The sequence below is a fragment of the Chamaea fasciata genome, unplaced genomic scaffold (assembly GCF_029207755.1).
Source record: "Chamaea fasciata isolate MVZ Bird 193981 ecotype frontalis unplaced genomic scaffold, bChaFas1.0.hap1 SCAF_4, whole genome shotgun sequence".
Lineage (NCBI taxonomy): Eukaryota > Metazoa > Chordata > Aves > Passeriformes > Sylviidae > Chamaea > Chamaea fasciata.
Window position 1 is genome coordinate 17,329,945 of NW_027094089.1, and position 17,281 is coordinate 17,347,225.

Sequence of the window (17,281 nt, forward strand, 5' to 3'; positions counted from 1 at the left end):
TAGACACGCTGAATAAGCTCACTGTCTTCGTTCCCCTCATAGGGAGGAGATGGAGCATGCTCCTCTTGGGTGCCCAATTCCATTAAGACTCTGTGGTACTACAAGTTACAACCACCTCTCCATGGACAGTTTAGGTTGGAGCACAAGGTCATCCCAGATCATGGGCTCATCCCTGGTGTCTTTTCATCCTTCTCTTCTGCCCTGGACAGTGATATTTCTGTTCTCCTTGACTCTGTGTTCACTTTGGTCTGGGAGCCAGTCTTAGGAACCCTGGTCTGAAGAGTTTTGTCCCACAGTCCTACAGTGTGAAATGGAATTGAGTATTGAACTTGACAATGGAAGAGATAGGGGACTGAGTCTGCCCATTGCTCTGAAATTCAGGTGTGGATCCTGAGACACATGTAGTTGGAACAATGTCTCATTGAAAAAGAGGGAAGCATGGGACTCAGGATGGTGATATGGGTGGACTATTTTTGGTAGAGACAGACTCTACAGGCAAGCAGAGCTTAGGTACAGCATCATCTAGGACTGCTCCAGGCTTGTGTACAGCCTAAAACTCAGATTTTTTTAGGATGTAGGGCTCTCAATCTCACTAGAGGACTCTGAAAACATCTGGTGAGGAGCACCAGGGGTGTGCACATGTGCTCAAGACACACCTTGAGGACATTAGCACATCCCCCCTTCATTTTTTTCCTGCAAACTCATGGCCTTTTTTACACATATTTACAAATCAGAAGTAGTTGTCTTGGTGCACTGCATATTAGTTTTTTGTCTGGGATGTGGAAGAGTGTGTGGAATGATGCCCTGGGTGCAAGAGGCTCATAAAGAACCATTAGAGGATAAACTCATTACCCCAGACCTGGAACACATTGAATGGACCCTTCTGCTGGATTCTTCCCTCTCTTTTTGTACTGAGGATATGTGAAGAGTGTTCTTAAAACAGTGTTGAGTTCCCTAAAAGAGCTGGGATGTGAGAGGCAAATGCAGCATTTTTTAATAGAAACCACCGAAAGTAAAAACTTGTTAAATTGACTCATTTTTTTATTAGTCTAGTGTGTGATTGTGTAGAGTTCTGAGATGACAAATATAAAAAATGATTCCCCTGACTACACAGGGTGCTGTTTTTCAGGAGAGAAACAGGATGCTGATTTGGAGATGGGGTTGGAGATGGTGTCCAAGCAGTGGCTCTCCATGAGGATCTCCTTCACCCCATCTCCCCTCGACCAGCAGTTCCTGGGGAAGGTGATCCTCCCCTTTGACAGAGACTGTTCCTGATGGTCTGATGACCATCTCGTGGACAGTTCACCAAAGCACCACATCATCTGCCAGCCAGCACAGTCCCAGTGTACGGCAAAGATGTAGGGTGGGGGGATGTAAAAATTATATTTTGAGAGGTTCCCAAAACACCTGGTTTATCTTTGCATAATTAGACCAGACAAGGAAGATTCAGGGCAGTTCCATGCTAGACAGTTTTGCTGACAGAGGGGGGATGTGATTTTTTTTTTAAAGATACATTTATATTAGCAAAAAGTGTGGTGAAAACAGTTACACAGCCATAGGAGTGCTTTTGCTGATGCAGCTTATTTGAAACATGGGAAGCTGTATAAAGTGCAATACAACACTCTTCTGGTGTACTGGAAGTATATAACAGACTCAAAGTTCTAGGCAAAACCTTTTGCCAATCATGTTCCTGGTTCTTTACAGCTGATCTGCCCCCTTCCTAAAATATCTTGCAGGAAGCTTGTCCCATTAGCTAGTGGGTTTTCCTCCAATATCTGGAAAACCTTTGGACTGGATTTGTTTGCTAAGGCTCTGTCATGCCCTAGACTGAAAGCCCAGAGAACAGAGTGGACTTCAGCATCTGCTTTTCTAGGGCTTGTACCTCACATGTTGGAGTCTATTTTGCAGGACACCTTGGCCATTGGGAAAACAAGCCTTTCATGTGTCCAAATCACCTTCTTGTGAAGTGGGGACAACCTGAAAGCTGCATGGTGTGAGGTGGGGCTTTGTGCACCACTACAATCTGAACTTTTTGTTGCCAGAAACGACCTCATACACCTCTCTGCATAAACAATTCCAACATAAAGTACGAATATTTCTTGCTTTAACAGGTCTACCAGAAGGCTACTTCTGTTTTTTTTATCTATCAGAATCTCACCTATCAGAATGTACCTGTATCTCCCTAAACTTATTTTTCCTGCCAGTTCAGCAGGATTCCTGAAGGCAACATAATTCCTGCTTTTCTGTGGGCAGTACACTTTTCGTGGTCGTGGATAACTCAGGTGCAGGGTTGAAAGCTTCTAATATCCTCATTCAATAGCCACTGCATGAAAAATTATTCACATCCAAGGCTGTAATTTGCCAATGTGCAGGTGCATCTTGGAGAGGGGAATTTTGATCAAACACTGGTTGAAGCAGAACAGATTGCCTACACCAGTGATTTCTCAGTGAACAAAAGTGACATGAATTGCCCAATTAGTCAGCCAGAAAGGGGTTATTGCAAACCAGTGTTTTGTTCAGCTTTAGGTTAACCTGTACACTAAAAAAATAAATTAATTTTTTTAAAAAATTATTTAGATATTTACATATATTTATTCAAATTAGTTACTTCTGCTCTGTAATGGGCTCTGAAAAAACCCTCTTGGTTCACACATTTACATAGTGTTTAATGAATCATAAATAAGACATTTATGAATCATGTGCAAATGGCCTGTTTACATACACGATGTAAACTATGTAAATTTTATTTTTTTCTGGGTGTAATGGCAGTAGTCTTTGAACAGAAACCTGATCAAGAGGCGTCACTCAGCGCCCCCGAGATCCTTCTGACAATCATTTGTTTTCACCAATATTTTCTGGAGGAGTCTCATGAAGATCCCCAAACTTGGTTTAAGTCCAAGTATAAATCATAGAATTGTTTGGGTTGGAAGGGACCCTGAAGATCATCTAGTTCCAATTCCTCCTCTGGGCTCAGTCCAGCAGATCCCTGTCCTCCCTGTGCTGGGACCCCAGCTCTGGACGCGGAGATTCAAGTGGGTCTCACCAGAGCAGAGCAGAGGGGCAGAATCCCTTCCCTCCCCTGCTGCCCATGGGGCTCTGAATGCAGCCCAGGACTTGTTTGGCTCTCTGGGCTGTGAGTGCACAGTGCTGGGTCACATTGAGCATCCTTGTTCAGAATAAAATTATCCACTAGCAGAAAACATCCTGCTTTGGAATGAAATACCAGCTGCCTGAACTATCTCAGATACTAGCAATCATATAAGTTAACTTTATATTTCAAGAAAAAAATTAAGTTTCAAAAACTTTGGGCTTATTTCAAATGAACTTCATAAATATATTAAAAATCTCATCCAAACTTGTAGATGGATGTCTCTGAGTGGGCATGAATGACAAACCTCCTGTTAACAGGCTGTGACTTCTGTTATATCCTGATTTTAAAAAGTTTATGTTAAACATTTTTTCCTCAAACTTATTTAGTATCACTAGGGCTATTAACTTATGTTATTTTTCATTTGGACTTGGTTCCAATATACTATATTTATCACATTCCTCTTCGATGGCAGTCTGAGCAGTGTTGTCATTTCAGTTACTGCAAACTGATGGCAAAAACTGGTCAGAAGAAGCTGATTTGGAAGATTTTGGTGCACACATTTTAAGAGGCAGATAAAGATTTTATATGTAACCAAACCACTTTTGTTTGTTGTTTGGTGTTTCCAAAATTTGCTGGATTATTTTCAAGTACTCATGTGAAGTCAGAGGCTGTTAAGGTTTTTCAAGCCAGCCACCTAAAAATACTAGCAGCTTCTGAGATGTGTCACCTCGGTGAAGTCACTGTTTGTGTTGCATGTGATACTGAGCTGTCTTGGCTTTCACATCCCTCCTGAAATATGGTAAGCATCTCTTTATTTTGTTCCAGAAGACAGAAAACTCTTTGTGGGCATGCTCAATAAGCAGCAGTCAGAAGATGATGTGCGCAGGCTATTCGAGGCGTTTGGCAACATTGAAGAGTGCACAATCCTTCGGGGACCCGATGGCAACAGCAAAGGTAAGGGATGGCTTGTGTTGACCTAGATCCCGGTCTTGGTCTATATATCACTTTCTGGTGTAACAAAAGTATCAAGCAATCCCCGGAACAGCACCTCTTACTTTAGGAGGGGTCACAATTTCACTTTGCTGGTAACTCTGTTTGTGCATGAGATGAAAAAGCTGATCACTCTGTAAAACACGCCTCTAACAGGCTGTGTGTCACTACATGCAAGATGATGCCTTCCCTCTGAATAGGGCCTTTACATTCATTTGTGATGTGCTCTCCCCACTCCATTGAACAGGATGACTCTTTCTTTAAAAAAAGCCAGTATTGGTACTTTACATCTTGACTCACTGGCTCCATCATCGCCTCTGTTTATCTCTCATACATCAGCCCCAGGTCTTTCCCTTCTTCACCTGGTCTTTGCATGTATTCATACCAGCCAGTGACTGCAGCTGCAAAGGTACAGGTACCAGTTTAAGTGTCACACTCATTACACATTTACTGTCTGAAACACACAAATATATCATTGCAAAACTAGGTACCTTTCCTCCTTCTGCCACTCTTTTTTACCTGGATAGCAGAAAAGACCTTCTGCTACAGCCCATGCATGAGAATGAGGCTTCTCTCTTGTGAAGGAAGGTCATATTTTCTCTCCATAAGTCTCTAGACAAAGTAACTTCAATCTGACTAGGAAACCTTCTTCTCCTGGCAATATAATGTATCCATTAAATATTGAGCTGCCTATAATATAGCATAAACTGTGTTGGCATGTGTAACACCAGAGAAGAGGCCAGTCCTGCCGACACAGTTCTTATCTCACTGGATATTTTGACAAGTGACAACATCAACCAGAACATTTTTGCAATACGGAGGCAAAAACATCCAAATCGCAGTGATGCACTGGAGAAAGATACTGTTATTCCATAAAATCACTGGTGGACAAAAATAATTCTTTACACCAGCCTCATAGCTGTTCAATACACATCAGCACAGCTCAGCCTTCCTGATATAAATGGCTGAAAATAAGCTGTGGGCACCTTTTTTACAGTTCTGTGGTTATTTTATTTCCACAACACCCAAAGACAGGGCTGGCCCATTTGGAAGCAGTAGGATAGGATGTCCTAGAGAAGCTCCAGTCATCATAACAGCAGACCGTTAAGCACATCATTCACTGAACAAATCAGTAAACTGGGGAAAAGCAAAAAAAAAAGTCTGTCTGCTTCCACCTGGAATGAAATCTAATGACAAAGGAGTAAAGCAGAGTAATAATAAAGGCAATAAAGTCTGATTCCTGCAAGAAACATATTCCAGAGGAGATCCAACCCAAGACTTTTCTTCACACTTGTTCTGTCTTTTTTTTCCTTCTAAAACAATTTCATTATAAGACAGAATCTGAGTGGCAGCTCCGTATTGCTAACCAGTTTAATTATTAGTGCTAGCAGGCTGCAGTCTCAGGCTGACGTTTCACTGAGCTGTTCGGGTTCAATTCTGAGCCTTGACAGAGTTAATATTACCAACTTCCATTTGCTGGTGCTATTTACTGAGAAAGTGAAGCTCCTAATTTACACACACATGGTTTCATGCATGCACACATGCACACAGAGCAGTCAATCCAATGGAAAACTTAAGGCTAGTGCCGTTATCTTAGGAGACGGTCAGGCAAGCCACAGCTCCCACAAAGTTTTTCCCATTCTGTAATGTTTTCCATCTGCTGGAAACCAATATGTGACACACTTGCTTGTGAGCTACTTATTTTGGGTAAAACCCATAAGGCTTAAATTCTACATAAGTTGAGATTTAAGCAGACTGTCTAAATTCCAGATAGCAGTCAGATCCCATGCACTTAAATCCTACCCAGCCCACCAGGTATCCCTGTGGTGAGCCTCTACACGCTTCAGGTAGCTCAGTGCAAGCACTGCTCTCAGAAGCTGGGTTGCAGCTCCCCAGTTTAATCCCATCACAGTCCAGGCATAGCCAAAAACCTGCCTAAGCCTTTCCTGAAGCCATGGATGATCTCTTAAGCCATGGGGCATGGCCTTCGGGGTCTGCAGCAATACCTCCTGCATGAGTCACAGTGCTAGGAACAGTGGCTGGAGTAGGGAACGAGTGGAAGAAGAACTGGGACTGAGGAATTTCTCACCCTAAAGAGGAATGCAGCACCTGTCTTTCCTGGCAGAGGATGGAGAGATCCTGCGCCACTCCAGGTAAAGCTCACCAGGGTTCAGGCAGGAGTGCAGGAGGGACCATAAGTGGATTCAAAAGGACCCAAAGAGTCTTCATAGCTGCTGCTCTTTGCGCAGCTATTCTATTTCTGTTTTTAATTTTTTTCCCATAGCTGAGTAGTCTGCCGCAATAACTCAGAAAGTAAAAATTTCCAGCAGCACCCTCCAAAAGACAAACCTTAACACCCTCTGCAATCACAATCCTAGGGCCTGATTCTGCAGTCTCATCCAAGCTGACAAAAGAGTCAGGGCAGCCCTTCCTGCTCTAGTCTGGAAGCAAAGGAACAAGAAAAACTTCAGGACATGTATCTCTATGTGTGTCAAAATCCCTTCACACTCCAGAGTTGCTCCTGTTCAAAGGACACCATTGCTCTGAGAAGAGTGACATGACTCACATCCTCAGCTCACCAGCTCCTGGAGGCAGTTCTGGTGACAATGGAAAGGAAGATTATGTGCACTTTGGGTGTTGTGTACAGAAGCCATCCGAGTGAATGCACGAACAAAAAGGACAAAATGTTGGGATCTCTTCAATTGCCTTGCCATTTACACTAGTAAAAGCTGAGTTTTCACTCATCCTGCTACCTCAAAACCCACTGGAAGCATAATAGAAAGCAGTAGGAAGGATCCCATTAGCATCCTGGGCATTAAACAAGGTAAATATCTGCTACTCCCTTTATCTCTATCTTTATCCAGGTCCACTGATCCATCAGGACCCTTAACACAGGGACGAATTTCCCCCAACAAGAGTGAAGCCTTTGACATGACAGCAGCACCACAGCCAAAAATCTTGCTCTAAATGAAATTGGTGACTGGAACTGGAAAGCTTTTGTATATTTGCTAATCGGTATCTTCTTTTAGAGGCAGAAAGTACAAAAGAACCTCTGCAAATAATTAAACACCCTAATTCTGGATTATCTCTGATTAATGAAGAGGAAGACGCAGTATCTCAGGAGCCCGGGAATGCTGGGCTGGGATTATGTCATAATTGATCCCTATTGTTTCCAGCTGAAGTTTATCTATCTCATTTTCTTATGATTGTCTTCTCTCAGCTCCTTATAAATTAGATTCTAGAACTATTAGCAATAATCATTGGGCCTTTCCTGAAATGCATCCTGAGCACAGTGCTGAGAGGGTGACACAAAGCGAACAGCTCTCAAAGTTAACTGTAAGATATTTTATATATGTATATCATTTTTAGAAGGGGCTATCACTACTTTCTTCAATCTCTCTTCTATCAGCCTGCAGTGATGATTTTAGGGACCTCTGGGGTTCATTCTTTTACTTTGCAAGTTGTATTGCTTCATTTTGCACCTTGCATTGTAGGGATCTAAAAGGGTGTGAAGACCTTCTAAAGGTGCTGCAAAGGGGCTGAAGGAGAGCATCCCACTGTCAGGACTGGCATCCCATGCCCTGAAAACTGCACCCCTTCAGGGAAACCAAGAGGGCTTTGCAAATTGATTAAAAGCTCAAAAGTCATTGGTAGTAATAGAAACGGATGGAAGCCAAAACTTCTCAGATCTCTCTCAATCTGTTCCAAAAACTGCCTTAGCATATGGAAATTACCCTTCCTGTCTCTGAGTCAGTTTGCTTGTAGCTGGGAGTGTTGGCAATACTTTCCCCCACCCCAGAAGTGCATGTAACCCTTTGAAGTGTTGATCATTTGTGAACTTCAGCACATATCCATAAATGCACCTTTCTGCCCTAAAACCTTATGTAAGGGTTTGGTGTAAGATTCCCCGCACAGCAACACAGGCCAGAGAAACACTGCCCACACTTCTCTAATGTCCAGAAGAGTGCACCTACACAGGCTCTGACTTTGCAGCTATGAAAAACTAAGATTCAACTTTTAGAGGTGGCAGCATGTTAATCAACACATGGATACCTCTCCCACCCATGCTAATTCACCAGAAGGTGTCTCATGCTTTGCCAGACCTAAGTGGCTTGGAACCAAGACAAGATCTGGGCAGTCTGTCACAGAGCTCTACCAAGCAGTGATATGATAAGGTACCTTGTGGGTTTGGAGTAACTTGAATGCCTTCTGTATGTTTGTCCTGTGGTTGCTTGTATCAGGTATGTGCAGCTTTCCAATAATTTGCACATGCTTCCATATTGTATCTCACAACCACAGAGAGAGGAACACTCAGCATTAAGTCTAATATTAAGTCTAAAAGAAACAGCTTTTTCACCCAATAAATTGTAAAACTGTGCAAGATTCTGCCATGGAAAGCTTTGGAGGTTAAAACATGACTAGATTCAATATGTTCTTGCTAAGTTTGTGCCTGTCAGTACTTATTTCAAGCAATGTGGGAATTCTGGAAGAAGCTTAGCCTTAAGAGGTCCTCATGCTGCTGATGCCTGGACTCTGGAAAAGGACCAGGACACATTTCTTTGTTATACTTTCTTCACAAGCATATTATGGGCCAGTTCTGAGGACAGGATAGTTTGCTAGATGGAATTTCATGGTATCCATGCAAACTTTCATATGCTCTTCTTTTTCCTCTTCCAGGGTGTGCATTTGTGAAATACTCTTCACATGCAGAGGCCCAAGCTGCCATCAATGCCTTGCATGGCAGCCAGACAATGCCGGTGAGTACCTCTGTAACACAGACAAGTGAGAATCGGGCCAGCCCTGTGGCCTGATTAAGGAGCAGAAATTATTTGTGCTCTGAAAGTCATCATCCAGGAAGTCCAGGGCCTTGGGTGTGCTTAGCTAATCAGAGGAAAGGCTGGGATGGCACCGTCATTCCTCACAGGCACAGAGCCCCAGTGGGTGCCGTGTTCTATTACCAACAGTTTTAATGACCTGAAAAAAGACATATGGTTCACACATGTCAAAAACTTTGGGTCAGACTTGCCATGAGCACAACCTTTCAGAGGGATGAATCAAGTAGAAACTGGTGTCTAAGGGTTTCTTCATTTTCTCTCTTCAGAGAATCCCTGTCTCTAGGCAAAGGATAAAGAACTTTTTGCCAGCACACAGAAGAGAGAAGGATGTTCACATCATGGCAGTAGGAGCTAGAGACAAATCACACCAGTGATGGGTGCCTTTCACTGTTACCACAAAAGTACCAATGTAGGCATAAGTCTGGTCCCCTACACCTGCCCTTTAAAAGTGTGTCAGACCAATTACTGGATCTTCCTGGAGAAATCTGAGGCCTCTTTCCACTGGCACAGATTTCTAGTAATATGGGGTTTCAAGACTGATTGTTCAAGTAAATAGAAATGGGGTTGTATTTTCTATGCAAATAGATATTTGTACACCATCATGAGAGAGACAAGAATGTAAAGCATTCCATTGTCAGTAGGAGAAGAAAATCTGGTACAACTTGTTTGGTTTATTATAATAGTATATTATTTTTATTACTAATTATTCACAGTGTAAATCATGGAAGGCTAAGAAGCATGCTGACAACTTGTAAAGGATACAAGAAAGGTCAATTAAAAATATTTGAGAGTGTACAATCTCCATTTCAATAAGAGACTCTAATGTAAATTCATGAATTTATCCAAATAAGTTTAAAGTGGGCCCAACAGATTTTCTCTAGATCTTTGCAGGGATGAAAATGGAAAATTCTTTACAAGCAAGAAAGTTTCTAAAACTAGAAAACCATGAAGATCTCATTTTTTGGAACCCCATCTTAGACAAATCAGTTTAAAAATGGTACATGTTTACCAGTGATGGAACCAAAGTCTCCTTAAAGATGGGGGTCTCCGTTTTTTGAAGTACTTAAATACTTTTAAGTCTCTTCCTTAAAGGCTCCTCCTAACAAAACCAGATGTTGGGCTTGCCGCTGACATCCCATACTGATATATTGTGAACATCTTTCCTGAGACAGATTAAAGAGCTACTTTCAGTGACTTCCTTTCAATCTTTGACCCAAAGTCATAGTGCCTATAAGCTGACATCAGGAATTTCAATTCAGTAGGATGTGGTACCACAAAAAAGTTTAGTAAAAAGTCAGTCCCAATCCCAAAACCCCTGAAAATTCCTGTGACAAAGGTGAGAGGAAGACATGAGGAAACAGAAAAAACCCAAGGAGAGTAAAAGATTTTGTCTAGATCTAGTATACCTGAAACCATTGTTCCTCAGCCCTTTCCCTTTCTTCTTTCAGAACACTTTGGATTACAAAAACATACTCATCTCACAACCACCTGGAAACAATTTATGACTCCATCCTTGGGGTATCACCTTCGCTTAGGTCATACAAAACACCTGAGAATTTGGCCACTTCATGGGTCAATTTTATGGGACCATTTGTCCTCTTGACTTATCTGACTCAAACACCTGTTATAGAAATATTCTTTAATAACCAGATCAGGGCGTGTGAAAAAGCACCACAATTTAACCTTTACTAGATGCCCATCCCAGACTCAGAATCAACTTTCCACAGCTTCACAAATTTCCATGGATCGGCTGAACCTCACAGTATACACTCTTAGTTCACAGGAAAAGCGAGGAGGACATTAATTTCCTCCTCTTCATTATAAGCTGTTACATGGCGTTTCCTTGTGTTTCCCATGAGCTACAAGGAGGCACAACACTGCTACCGTATCTTTGCAGACCCGTGAAGATCTGCAGAGTGGCCAACACTCAATGAAGACCTGGAGCACAACAGGTTTTTCCCACAGTGGCTCAAAATTTCTAAGGCTCTTCGAATGAGACAGGCCAAATCCTGCCAGGATCTCTGTGCCCATTCTTGTTTTCATGGTGTTTCAGGGTGTGCAGCGTTGTTCAGGACTTATTTGGACGTTCACAGGGAAATGCAGCCACCTCGTGGTGAGATGCCGATGCAGCCCATCGTGCTTGTGAAGAAGGGGGGGCATTTCTGCCATCTTCCTTCAGCCCCCTTCCATTCCTCTCACCACTAGGTCTGGCCTTGTTTGTCCGGTTGCAGTGCAACTCAACGTTGTTCCTGTGGTTCAGCCAGTTCCAGCATCTCTCGGTTTGTCCTCGTGTACCACCAGCAGGGCATCCATCATCATTCTTGTCAGGTCTCAAGCCATTCGTTCCTGCAGTAGACTCCTGTTTCTCCACAGCTGTCAGCATTATTGCTCTACTGTGACTTCCTGTTCACACAACATATGTTGCCTAATAGTTTCAAAAGGCAACTTTCTTTTATGAAAGTTTCTTTTCTTTTTTTTTCTTTTTTTTCTTTTTTTTTATAATTGACCTTATTTTGGACAAGTGCCTGACCATCAGCCATTACAAGCCCATTTCTCTATGCAGGCACCTGTTTCTCCTAAGGGTCCACCAAGTCTAAATCTTTCCAATTTCTACACAATCAATTTCCTTTAGAAATAAGCTACCCAAAATCCCCTACTTTTGAGAAGGTGCAAAGTTCCTTTTATACCTACCTGTCAAGAGAGCTTCATTTTTGTCTTTTTAGATCACATTTTCTATTAGCTCATCAACTTTATGACAGTGTTTTACTGGATCTCTGCATCATCCTTTATAAGAGATCATAATCTTCATGTATTTTTGCTTGTATTTATAATATATTTACAGCAAATATATGTCCTATACTTTTAGCTTTGATTACTCCATCCCCTCCTGTCTCTGTTTCCTATCCATATGGAGACATAAACAGGTCTCTTCCTATTATTCTCTTCTTTTCCTCATCCAAGCCTTGTCCCTAACAGCCTTTTCTACCAACACCAAGTCAGCTGCTATTGCTGTAGTGACAGCTTGCAGATCTAATTTCTCTGCCTCAGGACTGACTCCTGTCCAACCCAAAATCTTGGTCTGTCTTTCCAGCATCTCCTGGTGGATGTTTAGCTGTCAGAACAAGCTCAATATGTATAAAACTGAGCTCTTGAACTTTTCCACCCAAAACCTGTCTTTTCTATCCTCCACTTCCATTCCCAATCACTGTGGACAATATTATCATTCTACCTGTCAGATATGCTCCTTCCTAGGCATCATCCTCAGCTTGGTTTTCTCCTTCTCTCCATGTCTTCATTTCTGGGCAACAGCCAAATGTTGAAGAGTCATTCTGCAGAACACATCCTACAAATCTGTGTGGCCTTGTCCATCCACCCAGACAGAAATACTCTTCCCAAAACTTTATTGAACTATCATAGAATGGTTTGGATAGAAAAGGACCTTAAAGATCATCTACATGTCCATTAGCAGGAGTAGAGATAGTTTCAAATGGACCAGGTTGATCAAGGCCTTATCCAAGCAGGCCTTGGTCACTGCCAGGGATGGAGCATCCACAGCTTCTCTGAGCAACAGGCTCCACTGCCTCACCACCCTAACAGTAATAAATTTCTTCAAATTTCTGCCCTCTTTCAATCTGAAGCCACTACCCTCTGTACCTTCACTCCAGACCCTTGTCAAAAGCCCTTCTTCAGCTCCCCTGTAGCCCTTTAGGCATGGGAAGGTGCTATAAGGTCTCCCTGGAGCCTTCTCTTCACCCTGGACAACACCAACTCTCTCAAGCATGTCTTCCCAGGAGAGGTTCTCCAGGCCTCGAGCATTTTTGTGGTCTCCTCTGCACTCGATCCAACAGGTCCATGTCCTTCTTATGTTTGGGCCTCCAGAGCTGAATGCAGTACTGCAGGATGGGTCTCGAGAGTGGAGTAGAGGGGCAGAATCACACACATTTAAGTCACAGCAACTATTATCCTACTCAGAAGCTATACAGAGTTAAAAAATAGAGTATTTTTGCACCCTTTTCACCATCTTGCCCATTGTGAAAACTCAAAATTTCTTTGGTTATGAATTCTTTCCTGGAAGGGGTAGAACAGCACTGTTACTGTGTGCATTTCCTGCACAGCGGTGGGAAGAAGGGAAGAGTGTGATGTGTTAGACTTATTTTTAACAGTCTGAAAGTGACCTATTCTAAGCATCTTCTAGGATTCCTGCAGACAGCAGAGAGAGACATTTTTAGAGATTTGTGCATTCTTCATTTTTCTGTGCTAGGATGGGCAATATCACCTTCTGGGCATGCCTGTCCCACTACAATGGATAACTCAATAACAGACTTAGATTGAATACCTGAGGTGGGACTCATCTAACCTAATTTGAGACACCCAGAAGTTAAGAAACTGATGTCTGAGGTTGTCATCTAAGTTTATCATCCAAGTTTCTCTTATAATCAATAGAGGGAAATAGATACCTCTGGAGAAATTTTATTTTACAGAAATAGATTTTGAAACCTGTTTAACTAACAGGCAAACCCAAATAGAAGTGTGCTTTTTAGCTAATTTTAGGCATCAATTTGCTATGGTCCTCCAGCTCCAAAATAGTGGTTTTTCATCCAAAGTGCAACTTAGAATGAAAAGAGGCCCAATACTGTTTAAAAACTAAAGATAAAGCCAGTGCAGCTTAAAGTGAGCACTTCACATCCAGTGTGGGGAGACCTGAAATCCTGGGTGTTTGTTGCCCAGATAAGACAATTTGGGATTCAGAAACCAGGCATCCTGCAGCAGAGTCCCCTGACTGCTGTTCCATTACATGTGCTATGAACTTGCTTAACACACTAATTGTCAGCACAATGTTCATTTCATATCTTTCTTTAATTAATGATGTTTAGGCCATCAAGACCTCCAGACTTCTGTAAAGTGGCTTCTCCTATCACACAGGCCAAATCCTCTTTCTTTTACTACAGTAGTCTACAGCACCTTGGTCAAAGCACTGCATTTGCTCTGCATCCAGGAAATAGCATCCCAAGTCTGTCTACAGCTGGCTGAAAATTTTCCATGAAAATTACTTTTCAGATGGAATCCTTGTTTTATGAAAAGGGAAAATGTGAGATTTGGATACAAGCACTGAACAGACGTCTGCCTTTCAGAGAAAGATTCAGCTTAGCTGAACTCTGAAAAAAAAACAGTACTATTGCAATGCACAACTTTGTTAACTTGAAGGCTTTCATTTAAATATTTTTTCATGCAGCTCTTATCAACACAAACGTCAAAACCAAATTCAAATCTCTGTCCAGGAACCACCAACTATATCAAATTGTGCAATTATTGCTCAGTGTTGTTAAATGACATATGGATTTGATCTCTAGTTGTTGTACTTTACTCTTTTTATTAAGCAAGAAAATATGAATGGCATAACACCTTGAATGAGGTTGATTTTGAGCCTCTGTCCATGATGTTCTTTGGAAGTCCACACACAGTAAAAAAACTCCCAGCCAAACACAGGTAATGGTCAGGTGAAAGAATTGTCTTCTGTCACTAGACAATGTACTGTCTATTCCCTCATACCATAGGAGATTTTCTTCCATAATTTAAGCTAAAGGAATTTGTCTCCAATTTGGCTTATCAGATAAGAAAGAATTAAATATGAAATTATCAAAAACTGCCCCAAGAATCATAGAATCACAGAATGGTTTGGGTTGTAAGGGGCCCTAAAGATCAACTAGTTCCAATACCCTGGCAGGGATGTTGGAATAAAACCAAGAATTACAAGTGTCTTTGTCCTGTGCAGTGACCTCTTTCAAACTAGAGGCAAACGGGGTAGTGGTTCTCATCTTCGTAGCTTTACATGCTCAGGCACCCCACCAAGGAAACCACCCCCAGCTCACACTAATGACTGCTGCTGTTTTTGCTGTGCATTCCCACGGTGCAGCTACGACTTCGCAAAGCTCTGTGAAGCTGCCTTCAGACACAGCCCCACTGTGGAAACCAGCTGAGCAGCTGTACTCACCCCTCACCAACACAGCAGAGGAATATTTAGGTGAATTAGGGGTGGAGGGGAAAGCAGTGTTAAGTCTGCAAAAGGAGCTCTGAGCAGGTGGAGAAAAAGAGGGAAATGGGCCTTTGTGGGCATGATGAAGCTGCAGCCTGGGTGCTACGCTCACGGGGTGGTGGGGAAGCAGATTTTGCAGGAGCAGACTGCACCAAAGCACTGAGTTGGCAGGAACTCCCTGGGAGGAGCAGCCTGGTGGCTCTGGTGAGTGGGGGGCCACAATGCCGTAGATCAGCTGAGGTGTTTTTAACAATTATTTTGATATAAACAGCTTTGAACTTGAGGAGCTCCATGTAAATGGGAAGCAGTGGAGCTTGTAATTAGATTTGTGTACACTTTCATAAATTGCTGGAAAACATCAAAGCCGTGATAGAAGGCTGTGGTGCACTTTATTTCCTTCTTCTGTTCTTCTGTTAATTGAATGGTTGATGTGTGGATAGGAAGCGTTGCCTTCGCAGAGTACTATTTACAGACCCGCTGACAGCTGCACTGTGAAAATTAACAGGAGCAGAGCAGCCTCTGTCACAGCTCTTCCCATGAGGGACTTGCTTCAAATTAGATCATTTCTTTCATAGGAGAAACTTTCCTCATCGCTCCTTCCGTCTTTGCAAATATGCACACACATCCAGCTGCACACTCCCCTCCTCCCCTCAGGCTCATGGCAGCCTTTAGTGCTCAGTAGGGTTTGTCATTTCCACAAAGTTGGGGTAGTTAGGCTGCTGTTTAAAGCCTGCAGTGGGTTCCGTTTCCAGCAAGACACATTCTTCAGGAAGTCATCCAAATCTGTGAGCCAGATTTGCGTGGAGCCACAGCTTCATGTTTTCAGGTCTCACATTAACTAGAACATTATTTTCATCCTCCCAGAAACTCTAGTAGACATCCCCTCAGACTGCTACTGTTGGAGATGTGGTTACTGTTGTACCTAGAGAAAATTGCTATGTGCTAATCACCATAAAAACCTCTGACAGGGACAGTTCCTACACTCAGCAGTTTGCTAACTAAAGGCCAGGGTTAACCTGGCTGGATGAATTACTTCAAAGTGTCAGTTAAAGTATAAAATTTCAAGGTCATCCATACTTTTGTTACAGTTGATGGAGAGGGTCTAGGACCTGACTGTCTTGAGTAGCTGAGGGTTTAGAATTGATGCCTAAAATGCCTGCAGTTAGATCAAGATCATCTAAATGTCTCTTTAATAGATAATACACAAGAGAGAAGCAAAAGAAATAATAACACAATGTATGGGAGTGAACCAGTCTTTTACATAATTAATCTATATGTTTAGCCTCTTCTTAGCTAAGTGACAGTAGTTCTTGTTCTTGGCTCCAGTAGAGAAGTAATAACCAGTGGACACTTGAGAATCTAAATCTTAATATTTATTGATATCTGGGAAGTACAGAATTAAGAGCATCAAACTTGAAGCCTTTAATTCACCCCCTGACTTCCCAAAAATGTCTTCAAAACATCACAAAAATATAAATAGAACCATAGACAAACCCATAGTATAAACAGACAACAATTGAGAGTATTTATTTACCAACAGAATTTACTCTCATTGAGATTCCAGCACAGACTCAAGTTCTCAATTAATAAAAGCCACATTGTGTAAGTCAGTAGAGACACAGTCACTGAACCCCTCAGGCTGTCAGGGTAAATAGAATCACACTATCATAGAATCATCAAAGTTGGAAAAGATCTTTAAGTCCAACTATCAACCCAGCAACTCCTAAACCACTTTGTAACTCCTAAACCACATCACCCAGGTCCAGATGCCTCTTAAACAAATACCTCCAGGGATGGTGACTCCACCAGGGCAACTATTCCAAGGTCTGACAACTCTAATAGTGATTTTTTTTTTTTTTTTTTTTTTTTTTTTTCCTAATATCTAGTCTGGATCTCTCCTTTCTCAGCTAAAGGCTATTTCCTCTGATCTTCCACTGCAGGCATAGTAGGAAAGACCAGCCCCACCACTCTATAATCTCTTTTCAGGTAATCATAGCCATAAGTTCTTCCCTTGAGCCTCGTCTTCTTGAAACTAAAATAGGTAGTGGAAAATCCATTAGACTTTTCTTTTACATGACCACAGAAACATAAAGAGGAGATTTTTAGAGGTAATCCAGGATGAAGTTGATGAAACTCCAGCATCTAAGTGACCTTCATGACTCATACCTGAGTTTGGCTGAAAGTTAGTTGCCCAAAGTCAAAAAGTGTAGGGCAGAGCGAGGTACCATCACTGCTAGTCCACCTGTCCAAATTAATGCAGAAGGCTGACGCCTGGTTTTACACGATTTTTGTTAGAGAAGTTGATGGGTGAAAATGGAGATGTCGACTCTG

General features: G+C 42.1%; 1 protein-coding gene across 10 annotated transcripts in view; it reads left to right on the forward strand.

The window, feature by feature from the left end:
- CELF4 (CUGBP Elav-like family member 4) overlaps positions 1-17,281 on the forward strand; it is a 698,573-nt gene that overhangs the window by 587,190 nt on the left and 94,102 nt on the right. For 6 of the 10 annotated variants that reach the window (XM_066180884.1, XM_066180885.1, XM_066180886.1 and 3 more), the window contains exons 4-5: positions 3,917-4,045; positions 8,759-8,838. In XM_066180884.1, coding sequence (XP_066036981.1) covers positions 3,917-4,045; positions 8,759-8,838 — 209 coding nt within the window. The remainder of the gene's footprint in view (positions 1-3,916; positions 4,046-8,758; positions 8,839-17,281) is intronic. The other 4 variants (XM_066180889.1, XM_066180892.1, XM_066180890.1 and 1 more) reach the window with 1 other exon arrangement.